Below are 26522 nucleotides of genomic sequence, written 5' to 3'. Positions count from 1 at the left end.
GTACCCTGTAGCGCTTTCAAACCTGTCGCAGAAAAGTTTAGAAGGCAGTGGCGCTCCTCTGCTAAGGCCGAGGGGCGTCGCCCCACTACTATTGCAGCAGTGAGAAAAAGAAAATGATAATAACAAGACGCATTAACCAAACCAAGCCACAGAAAAAGGATATTTCCGTGGAGGACATTAGAATAAGGGTAAAATAGTCTGAAACAGGTGTAATGTGGGAAACGTTTGGTATACCAATTAGGAAGGAATTTTGAATGGGGCCTCACGCTCTTCATTGCTAGATGCTCTGATAGGGCAGACTAAGAGCTCAGCAGGCTGCAGGTGCGCTCTGAGCCTTGACTATCACTGAAACGGACGACTTCTAAGAAACTGTTCAATTTTGGAGGGAGTTAAACTCGGAGGAGTTGGAAGGAACCTTTTGGGTACTCAAAACTCTTGTTACGTGTGTTGGTATCGTTGGCTGCTATCCTGAATTATTACAGGTCTCGTTGGACTGGGGCCAGTGAGTACTGCGCTGTATACATTTGATGAGATGTGAAGAGTGAATTAGCTGCCCCACACTCCAGCCCCAGTTACGTACATCTCTTCGTGGATTGAGAGGTGTGCATTAGCTCAGAGAGGTGACAACGCCCTTATTGATCTCTTTTTCTTCTCAAAATCCCAATTTTTCCTCACTATTGCCCCACATAGGTGGTGGCCTAAAGTCCCTCCATACTTTCTTTGATATGCCCCTCACAACTGTCCTCCTTAGTTACCCTATTTCCCTCCTCCTATCTTTCACATCTCCAGGGTCCCTTTCCAGTTTCCACTCTCTAGTTACTGTAAAGTCTCCTCAAAGTCTGGGTTTTCTATTGAGCTGCAGTTAGGCATGAATTCACACCTTCCTTAACTTAAGGGGCAGACATACCCTTCAACTCACACCCATTTAACGAGTGTGACCCTCTTTTCACTCCTAATCATGCGCCTGACAAGCAAAGTACACCCATAGGCAAAACTAAGGGCTCTCACTTTTCAAAATTATATCGCCCTCCAAAACAGTGTTACTTTTCCATTCACTTTAATGGGATCACCCTCTAGAATACCTGACTTCATCTGCATTTCTTCAGTCTAAAGAAAGAGAATTTTAGAAAGCGGAGTGACCAGCATGCCACCAACACACATGGCCGTGGAAGTGTGACCCCCCCTACTGTAGGTTTTCTAATAGGGGAATAGTGCTCAGGCTTTCACTTAAGTCTGGCTGCGATATTTACTGAAGATGGACGCTAGAACCTAGAGTTCTGGAAGGCCGTAAACATTCATATTTCTTACAGTGCATCAGCGTCTGATTGCCGTGTTTGGAGATGTTATTGGTTGCAAATAAAGTTTTCTTTTTAATAAAGCATCACAATGCGTTGAGGAAGGTGTGTCTACCCAGTCGACAATCGAATGGGCTGATCTCACCATGATATTTATTGGTTTCAGTCAAAAGGGCACTTTCTCTTCCAAGCGTAAATAGCAAAACATAGTAATAACCTTTTTTATAGAGCTAAAACTATTGTTTTTCCATATGTGAATGCTCCGGGTAACAGGTATCACTATAATCCAGTATAATGTACTAGTTATCGACTGCTGAACCATGATTGATTGGTTGGGGTGAGGACAAATGGAGGCGGCAAAAGCTTAACAGGGTGTGTGAAATGACAGGAGAGGGTCCCACTCAGGGCATGCCTAACCTCCGCAGCCCTGCTGGGGAGAAGCTGATTTGGTTTTGCACTAACATGGGTGTAAGTACAGGCAAAGAAGCCCCAGGCCGTGGGTTGGAGTATCGGAGGGTGGGAGTAAGAGATCCAGTTACCTGCATCGAGTGCCTGCAGGTGATAAAAAATCCGAGGGGTCCCCAAAGACAACGTGGTTATATTTGTAACCCTACGATACAAGCACTAGGTTCAGTGCACAAACACTGAATAAGGGCGGCGGTCCTGCTGGCTTTTTAACACAAGCCCTCTGTGCAATCCTGCGCAATCCTGCGCAGACTGTGTTGTTCAGTTACAATCAGTCCCTCTAGATGAGTTCAGGGACACATTGTCAATCCAAACAATCTTTCGTTTATGAAGGAAACACTCAAAGATCGCACTAAGAAATCAGGACATTTCGTTTAAAGCGTTTATTTTAAAATACTCAATCTAGGGCATAAAATATTTATGGTAACCACACAGAATACAAAAATAGAAGCAGTTAAGCATGTTACTGTTAGAAAAAAAACAGGACAAATGTTTCTAACATTGTTAGCAAGTTTCTGATCTCCGAACATCCTAAGGCTATTTCTAAGCCTATGCTAATCCTTAGTAAGAGCATTAGCTAGTAAACCTGCCTTTTGGATTTTGGTGTTTCTTAGGAAGGATTGATCAGCAGACTTTTCAATAGCTGGCTTCAGCTATTTCTATCAGAGCCCTGCCAAAGAAGCAGTGTGCTGTCGGTGAAGGACACCTTCCTCATGGCTTCTGGATTCAGCTGTCTATCCAGCTGAGAGTAAAGACTCTAAAGTCTAGCGTAACCTCTCGGGATAATTCTGATGTTAAGACCTCTCGGAATCAATGATCCAATTCTGAGGTTTATATACCATATGGTTTCTGATTTTATCATGTTTTTTTTATTTTTAAAAACAGGGTATGGAGACAGTAAAGCTTATCTAGGACTAAACCAACATGGCGCAAAATTCGTCCACTCCACCTACATGTTGACATTAAGCCTCCATCTTTGTAAACAGTAAGCTTACACTGTAAGGGGTCATCTTGTAATGGCTGCACACAACAATGAAGACAAAAAAGCATTTCAGCCTGCAAGGTTTGTCACCCATGATAATATCAACATTTTTTTTGTGTGCTCGAGGAACTTCACGCTTTCTGATAGAGATAAAGGTAAAGTTAACTGCAGTCGAAGAGTGAAATCAGACTGCCTAAGCGAGAGCTGCCACTGTGTCCACGACACATGGTAGAGGCTTTTGATGTTGCCCTGGCAGAGGGCGTGTGTGCATAATATTTCTGATAATGTCCTGCTCATATGCAGTGAAAATAGGCATACCGTGCCCCACCATGTCATTCTCAATCTCACCCATCATACCTGATATAGGCAAAAGTAGAATCAACACCCTATTAACCTTGCAGTACGAAGGGCACCCAGGAAGCTGATACAGATGAGAGCGTTTTCTCTACCTAAACAGGGATATAAAGTGCTATATAAAAAATACGTTGAATCATCCAGAAAGCAGTCTAGGACTGGCAAGGGGTATGGAAAGTTGTTTTAAGTGCCAGTACTGTGTGGCATTTTGACTTTAATTGAGCTTCTTCTGTTGGGGACAAAACATGTGTAGCTTGAATCCTTGAAGGCTTTTTGCTCAGCTACTCTTAATGTTACCGTATTATAGGTGCTTTCTCGCAAACTGTTTTGTAGTGTTGTAAGATTGTTTTTCATGATCAGTGCTATCACTGCAGTTCTGCGTATGCCATGGTGTCTCTGATTATGGGATAATGGCTTTGCTTGTACTTGGATTGGCTTTTCTTTAGTGCAACCAGTCTTTTAGGGGTATTGGCTAGTTACGCAGTGCCTTGATTTCCCTTGGCTTGGATCTAGGCATTAACTTTGTAAATTAAAAATGAATGAACTCCTCCTTTCTCACATATGTTTCCCTCTTTCCAGATGGTTTCAAACCCTGATAAACTTATTGAAAGGGAACATCGGCACTGGGATGCTGGGCCTGCCTCTTGCGGTGAAGAATGCTGGCATTGTGGTAAGTCATCTTTTTTAGGTCTCGCCTGGCATAGGCTACGCACATGCGCAGTCTCGCTGGCGAGATTTATTGATTTGGGGTATTTTGTGTAAAGGGCATTAAGCCCCGCCCCTCTTTTCCATTGGCTGGCGTCATTGTTTATGCTAAACGGTGGCCAGCCATTGGAAAAGAGTTGGTAGTGACATTTTTGTTTGGCTTTTTGAGCCGTCCTATTTGGACGGGCTCGTCTGCCTTCCTTGCGTCGTAAAAGGTTTCTTATCTTTATGGGGCCAAAAACATTGGCCCCATAAAGATAAGAAACCTTTTAGCAGGCAAGGCCGTCCAAGTGGGACGGCAGAAAAAGAGAAAAGTATACGTCATGGCGAGCGCTTGTTAAAGACCTGTAGGGCACCAAAAGATGACTCGTGGACAGCAGATAACATATGGGGGATTATGTTGTGTTCCTCTGGCTTAACCATTGCCTTTGTGATTGTTCCTTTATGTTTTTTATGTGCTCTCTGATCCTGAGCGCACTTATCCCAATGTATTTAGTATATGACTTGCTCCTGTTGATGAAAGCTGTGTAGTGCTTCTGTGATCTTTGTTTGAGTTCCAGGAGCTCCCTTACCCCCTAACTGCTAACATCTGTCTGTGGTTGAAGGAATTCTATATGGGCAGGTGCTTATTTGTGTGTTTTGCCATCAAGTTGTCTCAGTATGTAGAGATGAAGAACACATACTGTACTGGTAGATTTACTGTGATAATTAGCCCTAGCTCAATGTTATATTTTGTCAGCGTAATTTATTTAATTTAGGGAATTTCACGTCACGTTTGTTATGCAAAATTCTCAAAATTATGCCATTTTACAAAATTATGTGCCATTGATGGCAAAAATGTACCACAAATGCATCATTTGGATCCAAATATTACCACAAACTCATAGGAACAAGAACCCATGCATTGTATGTCATGTAGCTACTGTGTGGGAGAACGTAGTGAGAAGAGTGGTGTAACATGCCCTGTATGCACCAGATATGCCCCAATGGGAGCTACGCCCATTTGCAAGTATTGCAGACTCCATGTCGATCCGTCGTTGGAGAGACGAAGGCTGTCGGACGCTGGGAGACATTTATGCAGACGGAAGGTTCTTGACCAGAGACGAAGCACAGGAGACTTTTGAACTTGGGCCTGGTCAATTCCTTTAATACGGGAACATTTCTAGTGTTGCACGGGAGCTTTGGCCAATCTTCCCGGACAAACCGTCCATTACCAACATTTTAAAAGTCATGCTTTATATGGTGGGGGGAGGGAAATCGATTTCTCATCTCTATAGGGCACTTAGAGATGACCTGCCAGAAGAGACTCTCAAAATCCAGCAAAGGTGGGATATGTTACTGGAAGAACCTCTCACACAGAATGAGTGGAAGAGAGTACATAAAGAAGTGCAGAAGGTCAGCACAAACACACAATTTAAGCTTCTTCAATATAATTTAGTACATCAAGATTCTCTCACTCCCCACACAATTAGCAAAATCTACCCATCCCTCGTGGATGAATGCCCTAGATGTTAACAGTAGGGGGCAGACATTCTGCATATGATATGGTCATGCGGATCGCTGTTCTCCTACTGGGAAGCAGTACTTAAGGAGTTACGGGAGGTTACTGGATAGAATATCACTAGCGACATTAAACAGGCACTGTTGGGGATTCTACCTGCACCCAAAGGGAAAAAGCTTACTAGGAAACTAGTTAATCTTGGACTGCTGCTAGCCAGAAGACAAATTGTTATTGCGTGGATGAATCCCCGCCACCAAAATATACAGATTGGAGGCAGGATATGTGCGACTGGGTGACAGCGGAGCTGGTGAGAATGAAACTAATCCGAAAAGACGTTAAAGCCGAGGAAGATATTCTGGCATGGTCCTCCATGTTGATAGCACCGCAGGGAAATCAAACACTTGTATCTCAGACTGTCACGATAACACTGACCCCCAATGACAATGACTAAATGTGGAAGGGACATCAGATCCTAAACAGGCATTTATATATTGATAAATTATGGAACTGCAAGAGTGTACCTGTACTTTTAAAAGAACTGGCAAGAGGGAAGGGATGGGGGGGCGGAGAGAGAGTGGTGGGGTGATTAACTTTAAAGCTGTTGGGTATGTTTATTGATAACAGATATGAATGAGTCATGAAAAACGCGAATGTAACTAACCCGATGTCATTTATAGATATGGATGTAAAGTTGCTATCAAAAATGTAAATAAAATGTATTTTTTAAAAACTCTTAGGAACAATAGAAAGTTAGCATCTATCGTCCCAAGTGCATTTTTTTGCACTATTTTTTTTATTTCAAAATGCATACTTGTATCAAAAAATAAAGTGAGGACGCATTGTATCCTAAAATATAGCACAAAATAATGGATTTGGATTTTGTATAAATTCACTTCGTTTATCTGAAATTTCACACAACTACACAAAAGCAAATTACAGAAATATGGCCCACACCTAGTTGTAATGTGATTTCATGTTCACACTGGTTTTTAAGTCCCTCTATGCTATAGCAATGAATATGCTTCATGAGTTTACCCCATTGTCTATGCTGGAGGTTTTGTCTCCAACATATGTATTGGGTGTCCTGGTATCAATCTATTCCCTGTCCCAGTGTTGATGTGGTCCCAATCTCTGCCTGGAAAGCAAGAGGACAAACTGGGTTTTCCTGCTCCTTAAGACACATTTATCTTCGAGCTTCAGAGTGGAGAGAGGGTTGGAAGGAAGACCAGTTTGGAGCAGCCGTTTGCAAACCCTCTAATTGTCCTAGTGGCTTTTGGGAGGGAAGTTCGAGCGAAAAACCTTTATTGTGATGCTGAAGTGCCAGCCCTGACCGTTTTCGATCAAGGGCATCATGGTCTGGGCTCACAGTGTTTTGAGGCACAAGGCTTAGGGCAGAGTATGGCCCAAGGCCAGTCCTATGCCTAGATCCCACAGCTCACTGCCAGATGTTGTGTGCATTAGGCTCGGACACACCAAATTGGGTGCAGAGCACGCATGCCACATTCGGTACCCAGTTAGCAGGAAGCTGCACACACTGGGTTTGGAGCCATGCGGACCGGGCGCAGGGCTTGGGTGACAGAGCATCCTGAGCCCGTTTTTAGGTCTCGCCTAGGCAGCGCGCATGCGCTGCTCTAGGAGATGACCTTTAGAAATTGGTCTGCTCTTTTCCACACACTCGTGCATGTGGCAGCATCCACCTTGCGGGAGCGAGCAGCAGCGTGCGCAGGGGCCCTCTGTTTTTTTTTCTAATGATGCGCAGGGGCCATCTCTTTACAATTAGCGAGGCCGCGCGCGCATGTTTACATTGTTTCCGACTCAACGTCCTGGCGCTTTCACTTTCGTTCGCGGCCACGCTTGGTTTTTCTTCTTATCAGAGTTGTCCTTGCCTACGCGGTTACATCAGTAGATATTAGCATATGAATCCATGGACCTAAACAGATGACGACATGCCGCTGGAGTTTTGGTTTATTCTGTTCCTTTTGAAATTCAATTTATTGCCGGTTGCTGTCACGCAATGCCCCTCTCCCCTGATGGGTTTTGTTCTGTTTTGCGGCATGTGTGCAGCCAGGCCTGCTGTTTTGTAGAGCGACCCTCCGGCTCGAACCCCTCCCCCAATGGTTCCTGAAGGTCGCGTGCCGGCATGGCTCCCCCTGCGCAGTCATTCCTATATTAAGAATGCGTGGGCCAGAGCCAGCGCGTCTGCTCTCGACTGATGGTGGAGTGCAGGGAAGGTTTCATATATCAATGGACATAATTCCTCTGGCCTATGTAAAATGTCAGTCACGCATGCAAAATCTCGTGAAACTCACCAAAGTTCCTGAAATTTTGCTTCAAATGATATTTTATGTGTTGCAGGTGGACATAAAACGCATTCCTGCCGTGTTAAGCCCCCTCCATCCCCACAGCTAGAAGGGTCCATACATGTCTGTTACCAGGGACCTATCTGCGCAAACAGACTTTGATATCACTGTGGTGTATGGTGCTCCCTGTCAGGTGCATAAAATCAAACAATTCGCTCTGACAGTCACTTGGAATTTTGTAGTAGCCAAACATTTGTTTTATCTGCAGCTTCCAGTGGTAATTGCGGACCCCCTTCGTACCTCTCTGCTGTCTCTTCCGTTCCCGTGACCACAACATTGCTTCAAAGTTTCCGCCTGGGAGTTCAAGCACTGTAAAGAATGTAGTTTAAAATAATAAACTTCATAATTTTGTGCGATCACAGCTGAAAACAGCAAGGTCAACTGACGGGTGTTCAGTTCCCTACTTCCCTGAAAAAGATTTAATGTGAACTGCAAATGTGTTTAGTACCCCGGTAGACACAGACATCCCGCTGATGTCTGCAATGAGTAAATGAATCAATGGGAGGGTAGATGAATGCATTCATTGACTGAAATGCAAGCGGCATAGTCGTGGGCGCAATTCCGTACACAACAAGCTGAGAGAAGCAAAATTACCAGTCTTTCACCTGGAAATAATTAACTTTACTGCTGAAAGCAGTTAGTTTTACACTTGAGCAACAGAGAACAGGAGATATGGGTGTAGGGGGAGTGAAAAGGTATAAAACAAGGGAAAACAAGCATTGGCATGGCCAATGGGTCTCGCCTTTGGGAACTTATAAGTATTTAGTTATGCAGCACAATATCCTTGGTGCAACAAAATCAACTGTTCCATGGCTAAACACTTATAGAGTTCCACAGGCGAGACATATTGGCTATGCCAATGCTTATTTGCCGTTCACAGCAGAGGCCTTGTACCAGGGGTTTTCTGGGAATGGGATCTGGGTGTGCACACAGTGTGCACAGTACAATGTGAAGACTGTGAACAGTGGTTTCATGGCATAAGGACTGTCCGCAAGGCATGACCAGGTGTCGCCTGAGGGCACAATTCACCCATAGCTGCACTGGGATGCAGGCGATGCACAGTAGTTATGGAGACACACACACTAGTGTACAGGTTGTGGCTGACAGGTGCACCCTATGCCTAAGTCTGTAGGGGAAGAGACAATATATGTGGGTACTGAATGAATGAATGAATTGAAGGTCATTCACTGTACCTAATGCCAGAGTTGTGTGCAAAGGGCTTGTGAAGATGGGGACTTGGGACAAAGCAGAGCTTAAGACCAGGCTCTGTATCCAGTGGCTTTGTACTGGTGGCTTGGGTGGCACGGACTCTGGATAAGTGGCATGATGAGTTCCCACCTGGCACACGCTGCACTCGGTGCCCACCAACTTAAGGGGGAGTGGATGCAGGGCTTGGCCGAAAGTCACGTCCTGTTCACGGTGTTTGCAGCACGTCTCTGCCCACTGCCTACCACGCACTACTGAAGTCCTCCATATAGGGTGACCAGACGTGCCAGATTTCCCCAGATAGGTCCGATTTTCCCTGGGCTGTCCTATCGTCCGGACACTTTTCTTAATTTAAAATACATGTCCCAGTTTGGGGTTAAAGGTCGGGTCATTCTTGAAATGTATGCTGTCTTTTCACAGGTGCCTCTGAAGGCTGAAAACATGTAACTAATGTATCTGTTTCTGTCAGGCAGTGTAGGACGAGGTCGCCTGCCTGCTCCTAGCCGGGGGTAAACAGGGTGGCGAGGACGACTCGGGGTGGAGCTCATGCCATAGATAATGTTAAATAACTGCAGCAGTTACAAAAAAAAAAAAAATAAAGACACACACACCCCCGACACCCCCTCTCCCCCCCCAATATGTTGGCGCACTTGCCTGAGGCAAATTGACTATGTGAATGGAATCCGTGATGGTGGCTAGACCCTGCCTCCCCAGGCATAGCAACTCTGTCTCAAACCCCTGCTCCAGCTGCCTGTAGTGTATATGCTGTCTTTGTGCACCTGTCTGAGGAGCTCACTGTCTCCTGCGACAACTGCACTCTGTCCTCTAGTGCTGCTGCTTTACACCACTGCTCCCCTCCTTGCCTGGGGCCAGTGCTTAATTTGAGCCGGTTGCTGCCGGAGGGCTCCACCGCCTGGGCCCACTTTGTGTATGTGAAATGCATTTCAACTGCCGCTGCACTGCACTGCACCTGTTTTGTGTGTGACAGAACCATCACTACCGCTGCTTCAGCTGTTATTCTGTACATGTGAGGGCGACTTGCGTTGCCGCTGCACATATACCATCTCCATGTTTCTGCACTGTTCTATTTGTGTTACCTGTTAGTTATGTGTATTAGGGAACATTACACTGCTGGTGCCCATGGGGTACTCGTGTCGTGTGATGACTCCTGCTTAAACTCCTTCACTATATAAAGTTGGACACGATTGGTTTTATCAGTGTTTGTGTTTAGCAACCTGGGCCTTGTGCAGAAGAAGGGCCCTTGCCCTGCGGATAGGGTAAAGGTTTGGGGTTCGATGTTTGTTCCTTGGGTATGGACGATTATCGGAGCACCCGCTCCCCGGTGATCAGGACCTCCGCGCCTCCCTTTCCCTCCATGAAACTGGACTGGCGCAGTTTACCTGCAGACCTGCCTTGGCCCCACCCTTGACTCCGCCCTCGCCCACAAAGGGCTGTGTATTTGATGGTTTGCGCGTGATGCACCTCTGTATCTCCCCGCCTGGGCAGGTTTCATCGATGTTGATTGTATGTACTCCACGGCCGTAAGAGCGAATGCAGTGTTTCAGCAGCAGTGCAAAGGGGCCGGTTACAGGGACTTAGTGGTCTGTCCCTGCAGCCAGTCACTGTGTTTGGTAAAGAGGAACTGCTGCCGCGCTTGCTGACTCGGTGCTGATGGACGCTGCTCCTGTGGTCAGGCTCTGAGCCGCAAGAGAGAACAAAACGTGCTGCCGGCTGCAGTTTCGCTGCGCGCAGCCTATTCTTAGATGGCTTGCTTGCTTTGCCGTTTTCTGTATTGGTAGTTACAACAAGCCAGGAACAGGCATTTTTCAATCCGCTATTTATACGAGTTGAGCTGAACCGAGGCTGGAAGTATTCACCTGCCGCCTGCGACCATGCCTGCGCACCTCACCGTCACTGTCTGGGCTTTCCGACGCACGTCATATCCAGTCCCAAACACGTGTTTCCTAGAGGCTCGCGAGAACCCGAGACTAATTTGGGGCCATGAAGCAACCACTGACCTTCTTTTTTTGGGGGGGGGGCTGAATAGAATTGACAAAAATTTAATGTACATGTTTTTTGCTTTATTTACTCTTGTTTTGATTGAGCAAAAGTTGTTCTGCTGAAGAGTTCCTTTACTGCACTTGTTTTTACTTTGTCAGAAAGAGCATGCTCTACACAACAGGTTATGGTGACAAGCTTTTGTCTTAGCCACTTGGCCTGGTCTGTTTATTATTGTGATTGTTAGCACTTACTACCCATGACGAGGCGTTGAAGCACTTTGCGGCGAGTAGCACGCTTCTCCGGAATACAAACTTGGAGGTTAACAGTCATGAAAAGTTATGACAAAGGTAATAGGCCTGACTTGATTATTGTGAAAATCAAATGTTAATGTCAATAGGCCTTTAAGGGTGGTATCTAAATACACTGTGTTAAAATTTATATATAGGTCAACAGGCATTTGTAGTGTGCTATATCCTGTGTCAGACCTGCCAACTCTCATGATGCCACCGTGTGTCGCATGATTTCAGCTCCCTTCAGACGCTCCCCGAACAGGAGCCAAAATTACACAGTGGCAGGAAAGACCAGCTGAAAACTACTGCTCAAAGTGCCTTTCCAGCTTGTCTTTGGTGGCTGTAAGCAGCCGATGTCCATTAAGAGGTGTGAACACATCCCAGGACGTCGGCGACAGCGTCTTCGACCCTTTGGCTTTTTTTTGGGTTTCGTTTTTTAGGATGGTCTGGGGGCGTGTTGAGGGGCAGAGTGCCTCTTAGGTAGCTCTAGCCACAAAACCCGCACATTCCTAGGCCCCGCCCCTTCCTCACACTGTGAAATTTACTTGTAATTTGGCAGCTATGCCGTGTGGCCACTATTTGCAAACTAGGTGGCCATCTTGAAATTGTATTGTCCGTAGAGAATCAATGTTTTACAGGCTTCTATCTACCGTTTTGAGAAATATTATGTTGCCCACCTGGATCGGTACAACAGTGATACATTATACACTTAAGCACTCGAAGATGGCCGTCCAGTGCGATGTTTACTGAGCCGTTGGTAATCTTGGAATGTTTTCTGTATAGAGCCTTTTTTTTCTCCAAGATGGCCAATATGTTGCTTTTGTGGCAACTTTGTTAGAACTCTAAACAACAATACATTATATACAATACTGTGGCACGACAGCCAACTGCTGCCATGTTTAGATGTCATTTTGTATTGCAAGCATATGCCTGACAGGTTTAGGTGGCGGCATGTTTTCTTTTTACTGCCTCTATCCTTTTATCTTCCATACGCTTGTTGAGTTTGTGTGTCTGTTTTATTGAGGATGGGTTTGTGGATGAAGGCAAGAATGAGTCAGTGGGAGGGCTGATGGATGTTTGAAAGCTAGTATGAGTGACTAGGTGCTTGTATCTTGGCGTATTGTGTGCCTAAACTGAACAGTGACTGGAGAGGCACCTTCAGTTATGAGCCCAGACCTTTTGGCAATGTTTGATTTTTATGGTTTAAATCTTTTTATTGAAGCTTGTTCAAAAAACAAGAATGCATCATGACTGGCTACGCAGAGCCCAGGAGCATACATTGGCACTTATATTTGTGAAAGAAGTAAACAATAAGTAACTGGAACAATCCCACCCCCACCCAAAGAAAAGGGGGAAACAGGAGAGAAAAGGAAAAACAGGAAAAGGCCCTCCACCCCCCCCCCCCCTTCCCGTCCACTGAACTCAGTGTGTCTCAGCACGACGTTAAATCGCTTCCCTAAGGTTGGTCCCGCTGGGTAGAGGGATCTGGTGAGGTGAGTCGCAGGAGGCAAAATATCTGGGACATGTCAGCTCCCGGAGATCTTGAGCGAGAAGGGTCAGAAATGGCTGCCAAAGCTCGCCAAATGACCAATCTTTCCCAGCTACTGTAAGTGAGATCTTTTCCATGCCTAGTATGTGCCACAGCCGCTGAAGCCACCCTGTGTGAGCAGGAATTCGGGGGGACCTCCAGTGAAGCAGTATGTAATGTTTGATTTTTAAAGATAACTCTTCAGTACCTGTTTTACCATAGTATTTCGTCATCAGTTTGAGCAAACTAGGATGGCACCGCAGCACTCGTGGAGGAGTCCATGATGTCTACATCCAGCCCAATACCTCACATGTGTTCATTTCAATATTTCTATCAAACTCTGCCGAAGTCTGCCTTTACCCGCACGGATGAGTGGCCAGTTGATCAGCTTCTTATAGCGACCTAAGTGCTGCCTAGTGCTTGCTTTGAACTCTGGCTTTATGCGGTCTCCAGCATCACCGCGCACAAGATGTTGCTGGGCAACGAGGTAGAGATAGAAAGGACTGGAACACATCCACCGGCCTACTTACTGCTGTCAGCTAATCAAATGCATCTGTGATGAAAGGGAAAACACATTGAAGGGAGATTGTGTGCACCTGTCATGGAGGGTCCCTAAATTCAAGCTTCTCTCCTAGTTTTATACGTGTATTCCAAGGTTTTCTTCTTTTTTTCAGAGATGGAGTAACTGTTCAGTTTATGGCTGAGTAAGATAGTTCAGCCATTTGATGCATCTGCAGTAGGGCTGAGTGAGCCACATGTTTTAATACACACATTTATTTGCACTAAATTCGATATGCCACTAGCATGTCTCCTCTATTAGGTCTTTTGTTATTCACTTACCAACAGCGTGTAAAATATTATTGACTGCCACCGGCTATGCTATATGGCAGTGGTTCTTAAACATCTACTGTCTGTTGACCACCAATAAATCACTTCGGTTTGGAGTGATATCATAGACAACTTGAGCGTTGCTCTTGTTGTCACTCAAACCCCCTGGGTAATAACATGCACATTACTCATCTATAATTCTATGTGTTCTTGCATATTATGACCCACAAAGTTTTATATTTCTTGCATAACTGAAAAATGCTTGTTCGGATGGGATGACTTTAGCTGAGGAGTTGGAGTGCAGTGGCTACATTGTCTGCTGTGGAACCAGCAGGCTACATTTGACTTCTTCACTTGACTGACTTGTGTAATCCTCAATGCATTCTCTTTCACTTTCTCTTCTTGCGAAACTTGAGAGCTTACAGAAACAAGTTAAACATTAGTGTTAAGTGACAATTAAGTAAAATTTACAATTTATTGCTAAAGCTAAATAAGAAGAAGCATTTCTGCTGCTGCCCTTGGCTGCAGAAAATATGGTAACAGTGATGGTGCAGGTAAGAGGACTAGCAATTGTGATTGTCACAGTCCGAATACTGGGACTATATTAGACAATGATGCGTGAATTTGAACAATGATGATTTTGTGTGTGTGTCCGAACCTACAGAGGTAAGTATTTGTTTACAAGTATAACAGCATCGATAGTGAATATTCTTTACACAACCTACACACTAGATTTGACACTGAATTTATAACATGTACTTTTCACACGTTGATGAAAAATATCACAGAAACTGAGAAAGTTAAATTATAAGCGCCTTAAAAGCGTGCTTGATGAGCTAGAAAAAGTAGCATTAATCAAAAAATAAGATATTATGAAGGCTAATGAGAAGTTTAGCAATTCTTTTGATTTCTTATGCAGAGTGTTTTTCACAAACTCGAGATTGTTGCAAATCAATGTTTATAAGGCTTGCATGCTTTAAACTTTCAGTAGAAGTACATCATAAAGAACATATATTATTGATTTTGTTTTTTTAATGATTATGAGCAATCCGTGTATATGTTGCTACTTTTTGAAAATCATATGAGTTGGCCATATTTAGGATTGTTCATTCTTATATATTATTACTGACAAAACTATTATTATTTCTTAATATGAAACGTTTTATTTGCTTTGTTTTGAATAGTTATTATTGAGCTGATTCATTAAAAGAAGATGATTTCAATGCATTGAAATTCTCTTTCTTAGGCTTCATTATTTCATGGCCTAGTGAAATTAACTTTGAAATATCTTTCAAATGTTGCTTTAACTGTTCCTGCTTAATGTAACAATTTGACTATGAATGAAGCCTTATTCCTTGTGTGTGTAAATTTGGTGGGAACCCACCCTTGGACTGTATCTGTGAATGAGTAGCAAATTTGTAGTGAAGACAGGAATCAAAGATGTCGGTAAGTACACTACAAAATTATACCTGGCAAATGGAAAATGACCTCAGAATGGATAGACCACGGTGGTTCCACAGCTGATGTCAAACTGCATCATCCAGACTATAAAGACGAACTCTCCAAAGGAGGGGAAAGAGGGAGATGGAAGAGCTTTCTTACTTTTTGGCACTTTTTGTTCAATGACTTGGGATGCTTTTGCTGCCTCTGCTGTAATTGCTGATCGATTTGGACTACTTTCCTTGCCAACAACCTGATGCTTTGACTTTTTTTTTTATTTTCCAGTGAACTTGGTTGTTGAACAATTTTGGATTGATTTGGTGAGAAACCAAATCTGATCTTTCCTTATTTTGTTCTTTCCACATGTTCCTGGACATTTTCCTAGAGGACTTTAACTTGACACTTTGACCCATTTTTGAATGAGGTTTTTCCTCCTTTTAAACCATTCTCCTGCCTTCATTGGTAGTGGGAATCTGAAATGCTCGAACTATTTTCTTTGAAAACCTTTGATTGTTTTCAGAACATCAAGCCCTGTTGCTTTTATTTTGAGTTGGCTACTAATTAATGATCCTCATTTGGTAGCCAAGTGTGTTTTGGACATCCTAAGTCTCACCCCTCACTATGAACAAAAAAGATTCATCAGACGTCCAATGCCTCGGTGGGTATAGTGTAAATGTGTGTTAAGTAGAAATTCACAAAAAGAATAGCCTGATGGTACCAGTGCAGTTGCCAAAGTAGAGAAAAAGGTTTTCCGCCGCAACACAAGCTTACATTTGTAATACTTTGATTTTAAACCCTTTATCTGCCAGATTATGTGGACAGAATTTATAATTATCCATTGGATTAGAATCCAGATGAGCACGTCCCCCATACTGTTTTTACCTCTCTTTACTGACATCTTTCTAACAAATATTGCTTCAAAGAATGGGTACTTCTGATATGTGGCTCAGCAACTTTGTCTGCTACTTTTGTGTTTTTACCAAGTCTGCTTTCAGATAGGAACCACTGTCTGAAAAGCCAACCCTTAGTGTAGTAAGGGTTCTTTTGATGCCCGCTGTCCCAATCTATAAGCTTTATATTCAAACAGTGATGATGAACTTTAGACCCATTTCATTTCTCTCATTTTTGGAAAACTCCCATAGTATCTAGGATCCAGCTCAAGCAGATTTATGCCCAAGTAGCACTGAGTTGTGGTACCATCGACTACAAATGATCTAAAATTGGAAGTTTAAAACCTGGTGTAGGGGCACTGATTTTGTTTAATCACCCAAACATTGTTCAGCATTGGGTGCCAAGGAAAAGCCTTGAATAGGCTTAAATCATTTACATCTGACAGACAATAATGCTTGCCCTTCCGATGTTTGGTTCTGCACTGAATAAATGAAACAGGTGTCTTGCAAGGTGCCATTCTATCAGCACTGCTTTTTTAGATCTCTACATGCTACTGCTGAAAGGGATTCTGCATATCCTTGTACGTAGATTACATGCAATCGAGGTTTAGTGTGGCCCATCTCAACCGCTCTTCTTTAACCTGAGAACCAGTCAAGTCATTTAGCTTCCTCACTGCCCGCAGTGCACAGGTGGATGTTTTTAAGGCTAATCTTCTTCGTGCTCTCAATCCTCAGGTAAGCACAAAAAATATAAGAAGTTGAAGCGGAGTTCTGCTCCTTCTCGCCATTCCCTCTCACCTGATAAGGCTTGTGGTATGCGCCAACAGACGTGGTCCCGCTCCTGAAGTCGGTTAACTTAGAAGCTGATTCCGCAGGTGGTTCTGTCACAACCCCAGTATCAAGGGCCTTTAGCCAAACCGCTCCAGATGGAAGAGTTCCGTGCAGCTATGCAAAAAGATGGCCGCCGAGCTGGAGCTCACCTACGAAGCTCCGGGGCTGGGGATCACTATTTCTGTGAATATCCCTGTTTATGCCCCCATCCACCCTGCGAGACGACATACCCACACAGAGTATCTCTTTCGGAACTCAACTATCTATATTAAACTAGGGGCGCTAGGTGGCGCCAGACCAAGATGGCCGCACCGCTGTGAGGCTCTGGCAGCCTGGCCCGACGATCCTGCATTTATTTGCCTTTCGCACGATCCCCGTGCGCCGTGAAGCTTAGCCTGGGTGGAGAGTGACTACCGCCACCCTCGGTGCAAGTTCTGGCCCGATTGAAGAAGGGGCGGAGGCGCGGTGGCCTCGGAAGCTTCGTGAGGAGAGGAACTGTGATCTGCCCTGAAGCGGTGAGGCGGGCGCTGTGACTGCGCCAGTCCGGTGCGGCCACGAGTGGCAAGGCCGCGAGATACTGGCGGAATGTCTATACCTGGGAGCGCGGGGCCGCCTGGTTCCTGATCGTCGGAGTGCTGTGCGCTGCATCCTTGAGCCTGGAGGCGGGGATCTGCGCTGCGTGGCCCTGGGGGTGAGCTCTGTGGCTTTATCTTCCTGCACCTGAAGCTCTGGAGAACGGCTGGCGCGCTGCCTGTGTGCCGCGCTTTCCTGGCGGACAGGGAGACTCCCGTGGTCGCTGGGGAGGACGCGGTGGGGGCTCCGTGAGGCCCGCGACTGAGGAGACTTGCTGGGAGCGGAATTGCTGAGGTGCCTGTCCTTCGCTTGCCGGTGGGGGAGCCTCCTCTGCCTGCTGTGGAGCTGGGGCTCGCTGGACATCCTTGCCGCGGAAGCCTGCCGTCGGGCCTTGGGGCCTCTCGTCCGTGGGGTGGCTGTTGGGGCCTTGCGCTCAGAGGGGCCGTTTGCTGCTTGGGGAGCGCTCTGGAGCACCGTGCCGAGGTCTGTGCGCTCATTTGTATTGGGGATGTCTTGCTGCCTCGCGTATTTGGGAGCCTGGAAGTAAACTTTGCAGCACTGCCACACGCGGGGCGCCTCCCCTGCGGCCTCCGTGTACATTCCTGTCGCCTCCTGCGCCGCTGTGTGGCAGACATGTGCTGATATCTGGACATGGGGAAGAAGGGAGGCGGCTGCCACTGAGTCTTCTATGTGCCCGGGACGGATCGCGTGGCCGTAGTGAGGCTGACTGCTCTTATTGCTCCCGGGATCGCTGGCCAGTGGCGGGAGGCTGCCCCTGTTCCCCCCTGTTTTGGGTGTGGGCACGCTCTCGTGGGTCCTGTGGGGCTCGTGGAGGTGGACCTCCGTGGCGCTGTTCGGCCCCGGGGTGGCCGAGGTCAGGCGCCCGCGTCTGCAGGACACGGCATCGGAGTGGGGCGGACGGCTGGCGGAGCGCTGACACCCCACTGGTAATTGGGACCTGACTGGCCTGGGCACGCCCGCAGCGATGGGAAAGACGGATGGACGGCAGCAGTGGCTTCATTTCGAGACTAAGAAGGTGGGCACTCGCTCGATGTCGGAGGAGCCCCCTGGGGGCGAGCGCGAATCGCCGCCCGGCCCGGCGGCGAGCCGGGAAAACGAGGTCAAGGAGATGCTCAAACTGCTGCAGCAGAGTGTGAATGGTCTGTCTGGGAAGATGGACACTATGAACACCAGGCTCGATTTCCTTGTGTTAAAGGTGGACAAGCATGATGAACAGTTGAAGGAAGTCGAGCAGCGCATTTCGGACACCGAGGATCGCACGGGTACCATGGATAAGCAGCTAACGCAGATGGACCGCCTCCTAAAGGTGATAGCGTCAAAGAACGGGGACTTGGAGGCCCGCAGTCGCCGGAACAACATACGCCTTACTGGGATTCCGGAGAGTGCCAATACTGGTCGGATGGAGGAATATGTTGAGAGGCTCCTCCTGGCGACGTTTGGAGCGGAGGCATTCTCGCCCCATTTGATTGTTGAGCGGGCCCATAGATCGCTCGGACCTCGACTTCCGCCGGGTGGGCTGCCTCGGCCTATCGTGGCTCGTATACTCAACTACAGGGACCGGGACATTGCCTTGAGGAAGGTGAGGGAACAGCAAAATTTGCAATTTGAGGGTACTGCGTTCTCCATCTTCCCAGACTTCACCATGGCTGTGCAGGAGGCGAGGCGTAAGTTTGTGGCCGTGAAACAAAAACTGCGCACAGCTGGCGTCGAGTACGCCCTTCTGTATCCGGCGAAGCTGCGCCTCAGACACCAGGCTCGCCCAACTCTGTGCACGACCCCCCAACAGGCGGAGGACTTTCTAAAGACTCAGCGGCGCCGCTCGCCTGGCCGGACTGCAGATGAAGAGGGTGCGTGTTCCCCCTCGCCTGTCCACGAGGAGCGGGAGCGGAGTGAGCCTCTCCTGGCCCATATGTTGGCGCTGCCTCCGCTGCTGGATTGACTGTTACATTGATGTCGGAGGTGAGCTGACGATTCGGGGGTGGTATTGAGGACTCCTAGTTGTATAGCCCAGGACTTCCACTCTTACTGGGATTTAGAAGGGGGGGGGGTTTATCAGTGACTGATCCTTCTGCCTACACGCTTTGGTCTTTCCCCTAACACTCCCCCTATTGCGCATTGGATGAGATAGGGGAAACGTGCGTACTTTGATGTGTAGCCAGGCCCCCTCCCAACGCCCCCTCTCCAAGCTCCTGCCTTCTTGTAGGGTAGTCGGCCACCATACAGGGAGAGGGGTCAGGGAGGGCTATCTGGGACCACAGGCGCCCCCATCATGGGCAGTCCCCTACAGGGTGGCAAGGTTTTTGTTTCTCAGTTGACCCGATGGTTGGGGTCACCAGGGGGTTGGGTTGGGGCGGGAGTTATTGATGCCGGCACGGTTGGGTGCTGTTGTGGGTGGGACGGGATGTCATCTTTGAGATGGTTGTTTCTTTGGGTGGAGGGGGGTGGGGTGGAGGGATATTGGCAATTGTTCAGGCACCTACGGAGGTTGTACATCACGGAATTCATGGTACCCATCCCTATGGAGGGGGGATGGCAATGGGAGTTTGGCCACTAGGCTGTACTCCCTTGGGCATTTTTTTCAGAACACACGCACGCACACCCTGCACTGACCAAATAGAAGTTATTGACCTGGAATGTTAGAGGGTTGGGGGACCCCCGCAAACGGCGTCAGTTACTCTCATATTTGGATAGGCATCATGTCAGTGTAGCGTTCCTCCAGGAAACCCACATGGACCCTAGGGCTGACCCTACGTTCGGGAGCAAATGGGCCTCGGAGCGAGTGTTCTCGTCCTATTCCACATATGCCAGGGGCACAGTCATCCTCATAAAACGTGGCTCTCCGTTTGTGTGTGCGGGACAGAGGTGGAGTAGAGATGGGAGGAGTTGCATGCTGTGGGGCACGCTGGGCACGCAGTCTGTTGTGCTGGTCAATTGCTATGGCCCTAACGTGGATGATCCCGATTTTCTGCACTCCCTCTGGGGACAGATCTCGGGGGTGGGGGCCACACATGTACTATGGGCTGGGGACTTTAATACCGTCAGTAACACCCGGAGGGACAGATCCGGCGCACTGCTGCACCATTACACCCGTAGCCAGGCGGCACTGGCTGGGCTTCTTACACACGAGGGACTTACCGACCTCTGGCGATACACCCACCCGGATGGGAGAGAGGGTACGTACTACTCGTCGGTGCATGCGGCCTGGTCGAGGCTAGATTACTGGCTGGGGTCCAGGGGGCTGTGTCACTGGGTTTGTGCGGTGGACCACCTTGTACGCACTTTTTTGGACCATTCGCCTGTGTGCCTCACTCTGGAGATACCTAACCTTGTTGCCATACCCAGAAGCTGGCGACTGGTCCCTGAGGCGCTTTTGGACAAGGTCTTTAAAACTGAACTGGGGGAAGAGATAGAGGATTTCTTAGACCGCAACAAGGGGTCGGTGGCGCAGGTAGGCACGCTCTGGGAGGCCTTTAAGGTCACAATTCGGGGCACCTGTATGGCCAAGAGCTTTGGAGTATTGAGGGACATGCGGCGGCGGCTTCACTTGCTTGAGGGGCAATTAAAAGTGCTGGAGCGGGACCTTTGGCGCGAGGACTCGGGTGAGGGGCGGGCTAAATTGCGGGATACCATTACCGACTAATCTTCCACCGCTGAGCGGGAGGCACGGTTTAGGGGGAAATATGCTACTGCCAGGCGCTATGGCGAGGGTGGCAGGTCGGGGCGTGCTCTGGCGCGTGACATCCGGCGTCCGCGATACACCAATTATGTGCTTGAGCTAGAAGATGCGCAGGGGGATAGACACAGGGATGGCTTGGAGATTCTGAATACCTTCACGACATTTTACGAATCCCTGTACTCGTCTAAAGGGGTGAATACACAGGATTTTGCGGCATTCTTCGGGACATAACCTTGGGGTATCTTAGTGGGAGACAGAGGGAGTTTTTAGCTACCCCATTTACGATGGAGGAGATCCGGGAGGCCATTGCCCAGTTGCCGGCGGGGAAGACGCCGGGGTCCGACGGCCTGCCGGCGGACTTCTATAAATTATATATGGACCATCTCGCACCGGTGCTGCTAGCGGTCTATTCTGAGGTGCTGGAGGCGCAGGTGTTGCCCGCTACTATGAGGGAGGCCCTAATTATATCTTTGTTGAAACCCGGGAAACCCCTGACAAATGTGATTCCTATAGGCCCCTATCGCTAATCAACGTGGATATTAAGATCTTAACTAAAATTGTGGCGAATCGATTGAATCTCCTCATGGATAAGCTGGTGCTGCCTGACCAGGCAGGATTTATCCCTGGGAGAGCGACGTCACATAATTTGCGCACTCTCTTCTCGATTATGCATCAGGTGGCTCCGCACCTCCCTCTGGCCGCTGTGTTTTTGGACGCCACTAAGGCGTTTGACTCGCTTCAATGGGACTATCTTCATGCGGTCCTGCGCAACATGGGGTTCCCGGTAGGATTTTCTACTTTGATAAGGCTGCTGTATACCGCACAAGTGGCTAAGGTAATGGTAAATGGTCACACCTCTCGCGTTATATCGCTCTCCCGGCGTACGAGACAAGGTTGCCCGCTGTTGCCTCTGTTGTTCGCGTTAGCGATGGAACCTTTGGCGGCACGGGTGCGGCAGTATCACCGGGACAAGGCGCTCAGCTGCCCTTTGCGTTCCATCCTCATTTCGCTTTACGCGGACAATGTGACTCTCTATGTGAAGGACCCACAAAATAACTTAAATCCGCTGCTGCGGGAGTTGGTGCGATTTGGGAGGCTTTCGGGTATCCACATTAACTGGGCTAAATCCCAGATCTTTCCACTTACGGCGGCGGTCACGCGTTTTCATGCTGACTTTCCGTTGGAATGGTGCGACTCCACCGTGCGGTACCTCGGGGTGCAGGTTTCTGCGGACCGGGAGGAACTTATGAGAGACAATTATGGGCGGGCAATTGATGCACTGAAAGACACGGTTACGCGCTGGATTGCCCTACCGCTGTCCCTGGCGGACAGGATATCCCTTATTAAAATGGTGATCCTTCCGAAAATGCTTTACTATTTCACTAACATCCCCTAACACCCGGGAAGGGTGTTCTTCGCTACCCTGCGCACTGAACTGTTGTGGCTGGTGTGGGGAGGGAAGCAGGCCCGCATCAGGTGGGAGGTCCTGGCTCGCCCGTATGCTGCGGGTGGCTTAGATCTGCCAAATTGTGAGTTATATTATCAGTGCGCCCAGGCCCATTATGCGCACTATTGGACGGGAGGGCCGCGATACACGGCGCACGTGGCCACAGAGCATTGGCTGGCTGATCCCGTGCCGCTGGATGGGGCATTGTGGCGTAGCACCTCCCAACGGGACCACTATCCTGATACTGTGGAGTGCACGGGCTGGGCTTGGGGGTGGATCATGAAGCGGACGGGTGTGGCTTTGTTGTACTCCTCGCTGCTCCCGCTCGTCTATCACCCCCGTATGCCTTTGTTGCAGGAGGGAGTTTTCCACAAACTGAAGCAACACAGAGGGCTGCACACGTGGGGGGACTTATACAGGGATGGCAGATTCATCACGCTGCAGCAGGTTTGCTCGGACCCTCCCCCTAGCGCCATGGAGACCTTCTTGTACGTCAGACTCGGAGCCGGAGTTCGGGCCGTTACGCCGGACTATCCCTTAGAACCGGCGCCGTCGCCGCAGCTGCATGCGTTGCTGCGGGCTACTACTGCCTCTCACCTGGTGTTGGCCCTATACCGCTCAATCTACTCGGAGACGGAGTATGCGCGGTGCACTGCGCGTAGCAAATGGGAGGAGGAATTGGGACAGCCGCTGTCTGACCGTGACTGGTTGTTTAGCTGCAAACAGACGGAGCAAGTTGCTGCTAACAGTAGGCTTTGTGTCACGCACTATAAGTTCATTCAGCGTTACTACTACACCCCCGTGAAGCTACATCGGTTTGGACTGCGGGAGGACACTAGATGCGACAGGTGCGGGGTCAAGGGGGCGGATATGCTGCATCTGGCGTGGGCGTGCCCCTCTGTATATACGTTTTGGGCTCTGGTGTTTAATGCGGTGGGGAAAATGATTGCTGCCCCTCTGCCTCCGACCCCACAAATGGGCATCTTGGGTTGTACGGAGAGCATACCGGCTTCCCATAGGAAGTTCGGCTCCTTTTGTTTTCTCCTTGCCAAACGCAGTGTGGCCTGCAGGTGGGGGAGAGGGCGGGCCCCTAAGTTTAAGAGCTGGCTTGAAGATCTGATACGTTGGCAGGAAGAATTAACATTGTATACGGACCTTTTGCCGACCGCCTCCAAGCCCCGCGATATTTGGGACCCTTTAAGGGGGTACCTGCTTCAGACCCCTCTGACACAATTAGACACCGTAGCCTCTGCGTCCTGAACTGGCCGTGTGCCGAAGGCCCCTGGGGAGCGATGTGGGACTGCGCGGTCCCTGATGCCGGGTCTCCTCTGCTTGTGTGGGCTGTCTGGGCCCCTTTGGCCTACTATTGACATCGCATAGTGTGACTGGAGGGGGTGTGGAGGTGTCGGTTGGCGCCTCGTCGGAGGCGCGGGATAAGTGGTTGCGGCACCTTACCTACCTGGCGGGGTCCTCTGTGCGGGCGCGCTGGTGGAGGTCAGACCTTAGTGTATATGTACTAGCCGAGCCCCTTCCTATGGTATTTTCTGATATTCTTCTTGGGTGTTATATTGCGATGCCATTGATTATTTCGGACTGCACTTCGTGTTGCCTGGCATTATTGCGCTAATCTGATTTTTGTTCACGCGGCCGGCCCTGGTGGGTTGTAGGCGGCATGCTGTGTTACTATTACAAAATGTGCTGCTTTTTGACTAATGTACATTGCTGCCGGCCCCGGTGGGGTTGTAGGCGGAGAACAGCTGTATCAATATGGTTGATTTTTTTGTCAATAAAGGATTTATTAAAAAAAAAAAAGTGTATTCATTGTTTTAAAATAAATAAATATATATATATATTACATTTTAAAAAAACCAACCTATCTATATTAAACTAGGAGAAGAAGAATACTATGATAAAAACCTACCTTGGGTCCTTTCTGAGACGACGGTGATCCCAGATGACTCGGTTGCTGAGCGAAGCCTCTTGACTCTAAGTGGAGCTGATAACTGGAGTTGCTGCCGGCCCGATCAACTCTGCAGCAATTCATTGCCCTTGTCCCGCAGCGTGGCTGGAACTGAATACCCGGGCCCCTGGGATGCTGATGTAAATGCTGAAGTTGCACTGGAAGCTGGGACCCGTACTTTTCAAGGAGCGCTGCTGCCGTGGGGGAGATTGCCTTACTGCAGCGCGTGGATCCTGAAAGCTGCAGGGAGACTGTGATCGGTGGGGACTCTTGAGCAAGGCGTTGGAATTGGAGACTGATAATCCTATCCGCCGGCGCTGAAGAGGTCCTGGAGGAGGGAGATTGGCCAGCGGAGTCACTGTGCTCTCCATCGTGAGCTGGCCCCCAGCAGCGGGAAGATATCATCACTTATATGCCGCCCACGACCGGGATTCCCCCCCCCCCCCACCCCCCGCGCATGTGAGGAATAACAAAATGCGGTAAGAAGCCTCGGTACACACGAGGAGGACCGATGCCTGATTCCAACATGGCGGCCGCCCTAAACTCGATCAAAACACTTTTGTACAGGTAATGGCTGGGCGGGTTGGTTTGCTGCAAGGACACTAAAGGGGCGCATTGGGGTTTTAGTGAGAGGCGCATTGATGATTGATTGAGGCATTTTGGCACCAAAGGTGGGACTCCTTGTCATCTGTATGCCTGACCTCAACATGGCCGCCGCACCCTAGGCATTAAACATCCACAGACACGCTGAAAAGCTCAAAAAGAACATGCTGACCTCAGCTGATTGATGAGGAGGGATGCGCAGGCTGTGGTTAAACTTCTGGGCTCACGCTGGTTGAACTCCTGGGGTCACGCTGGTTCCCTCCTGTTGCTTCTGCTTCGGGAAACAGAAATGCTTGCTCCAGTCTTTGCAATCTATGGAAAGAGAAATGAGCTTGCTCCATGCTCTGTAATCCAAGGATAGAGAAAGAGCTTGCTCCAATGATAACTTTTGATGGCCATCTTTTAGTGATCTTTTTCACCTTCTCCCCCACACCTAGCACCTGAGTTTCAGTTTTAGTATCTTATTTAACGGTTCAAAATATCTCTACCAGGTCCCCCTATTAATTTGGCTACCTCCCAAACTTCAGGGCTCTTTTTAATCTCTGCCTTCTACACCTACTACGCCTTTAATCTCTGCCTACTACTGCCTACGACGCTCCTCTGTTATTATGGCACACAATACTTATCTCACCTCTAACCCCTTTGTACAATCTGGCGTAAACTCAGTGAAGATTATCTACCCCACCAACCTATCATTAAAGGCTAAGAAGACCTTTAAGCACAATATCCTCAAGAGATGGCCCAAAACATTGATATTGGACACATATATCTCAAATAAAGGCACTATAGTGACGGATCTCATCTTCTACACCAACAGATAAGCGCAGTGAAGAAAGACCCTCTCCTGTATGCTGCGTTCCAAACTGACCAAAACTCCACATGGTTTTGGTTTAACCACGGAGCTGACTATCTCCCTTTACAATAATGGTAATGTCCTTATTCAAGCTTCGGACCTGAACCTCAAGTTATTCAATTATGCTTTTTTGAAGTTCAAGAACAGTCTAACTAACCCCAACACCTCCACCGACAGTCAAAATGTTCCACTCACTGGCTCAGATCCTGAGGTAATGGAAGGTCCTTCCTCCCTACTGCCCACGCTCCTGTCTGTCAACACGCTCCCCACAGCACGACCCAACCTAAGAGATACCATCCCAAACCCCCACACTACGAACCTGGAAAATACACGTCTGTATCGTGCAGAGGAAGTTGAAACTGACCTGAGTACCTCCCACCTTATTACTATCCACTCCAATTCCCCTCCTCTACATGGCCTCACCTCCTATCCTCAATCCCCTATATCACACATTATTCATTGCAATAACGGGAGTGATGACCACCCTACCAACCCTAATAGCCAGGTTTGGTTTGATACTCTCCCCTTATGCACTGTATCCTCCAATCTCAGGGCAAGGAACCTTGTTGGTGCAGCCGGTACATTGACCAATGACAGACAATCACCCACATTATCACAACACGCCTCACCACCCTCTACTCTGCCTATTTCCACTCCGTCTCTCCCTATTCCCACTCCTAGCTCGGATACCCATCTCGTGTCGGACCCTCTCT

General features: G+C 48.2%; 1 protein-coding gene across 3 annotated transcripts in view; it reads left to right on the top strand.

Moving 5' to 3' along the window:
* The window catches only part of LOC146810620 (proton-coupled amino acid transporter 1-like), a 444495-nt gene that overhangs the window by 99078 nt on the left and 318895 nt on the right, over positions 1-26522 (top strand). For all 3 annotated transcript variants that reach the window (XM_085617675.1, XM_085617676.1, XM_085617677.1), the window contains one exon: positions 3676-3766. In XM_085617675.1, coding sequence (XP_085473801.1) covers positions 3676-3766 — 91 coding nt within the window. The remainder of the gene's footprint in view (positions 1-3675; positions 3767-26522) is intronic.

The sequence above is a fragment of the Triturus cristatus genome, chromosome 7 (assembly GCF_964204655.1).
Source record: "Triturus cristatus chromosome 7, aTriCri1.1, whole genome shotgun sequence".
NCBI classification, from domain to species: Eukaryota; Metazoa; Chordata; class Amphibia; order Caudata; family Salamandridae; genus Triturus; species Triturus cristatus.
This window is presented reverse-complemented; position numbering and strand designations above follow the sequence as displayed.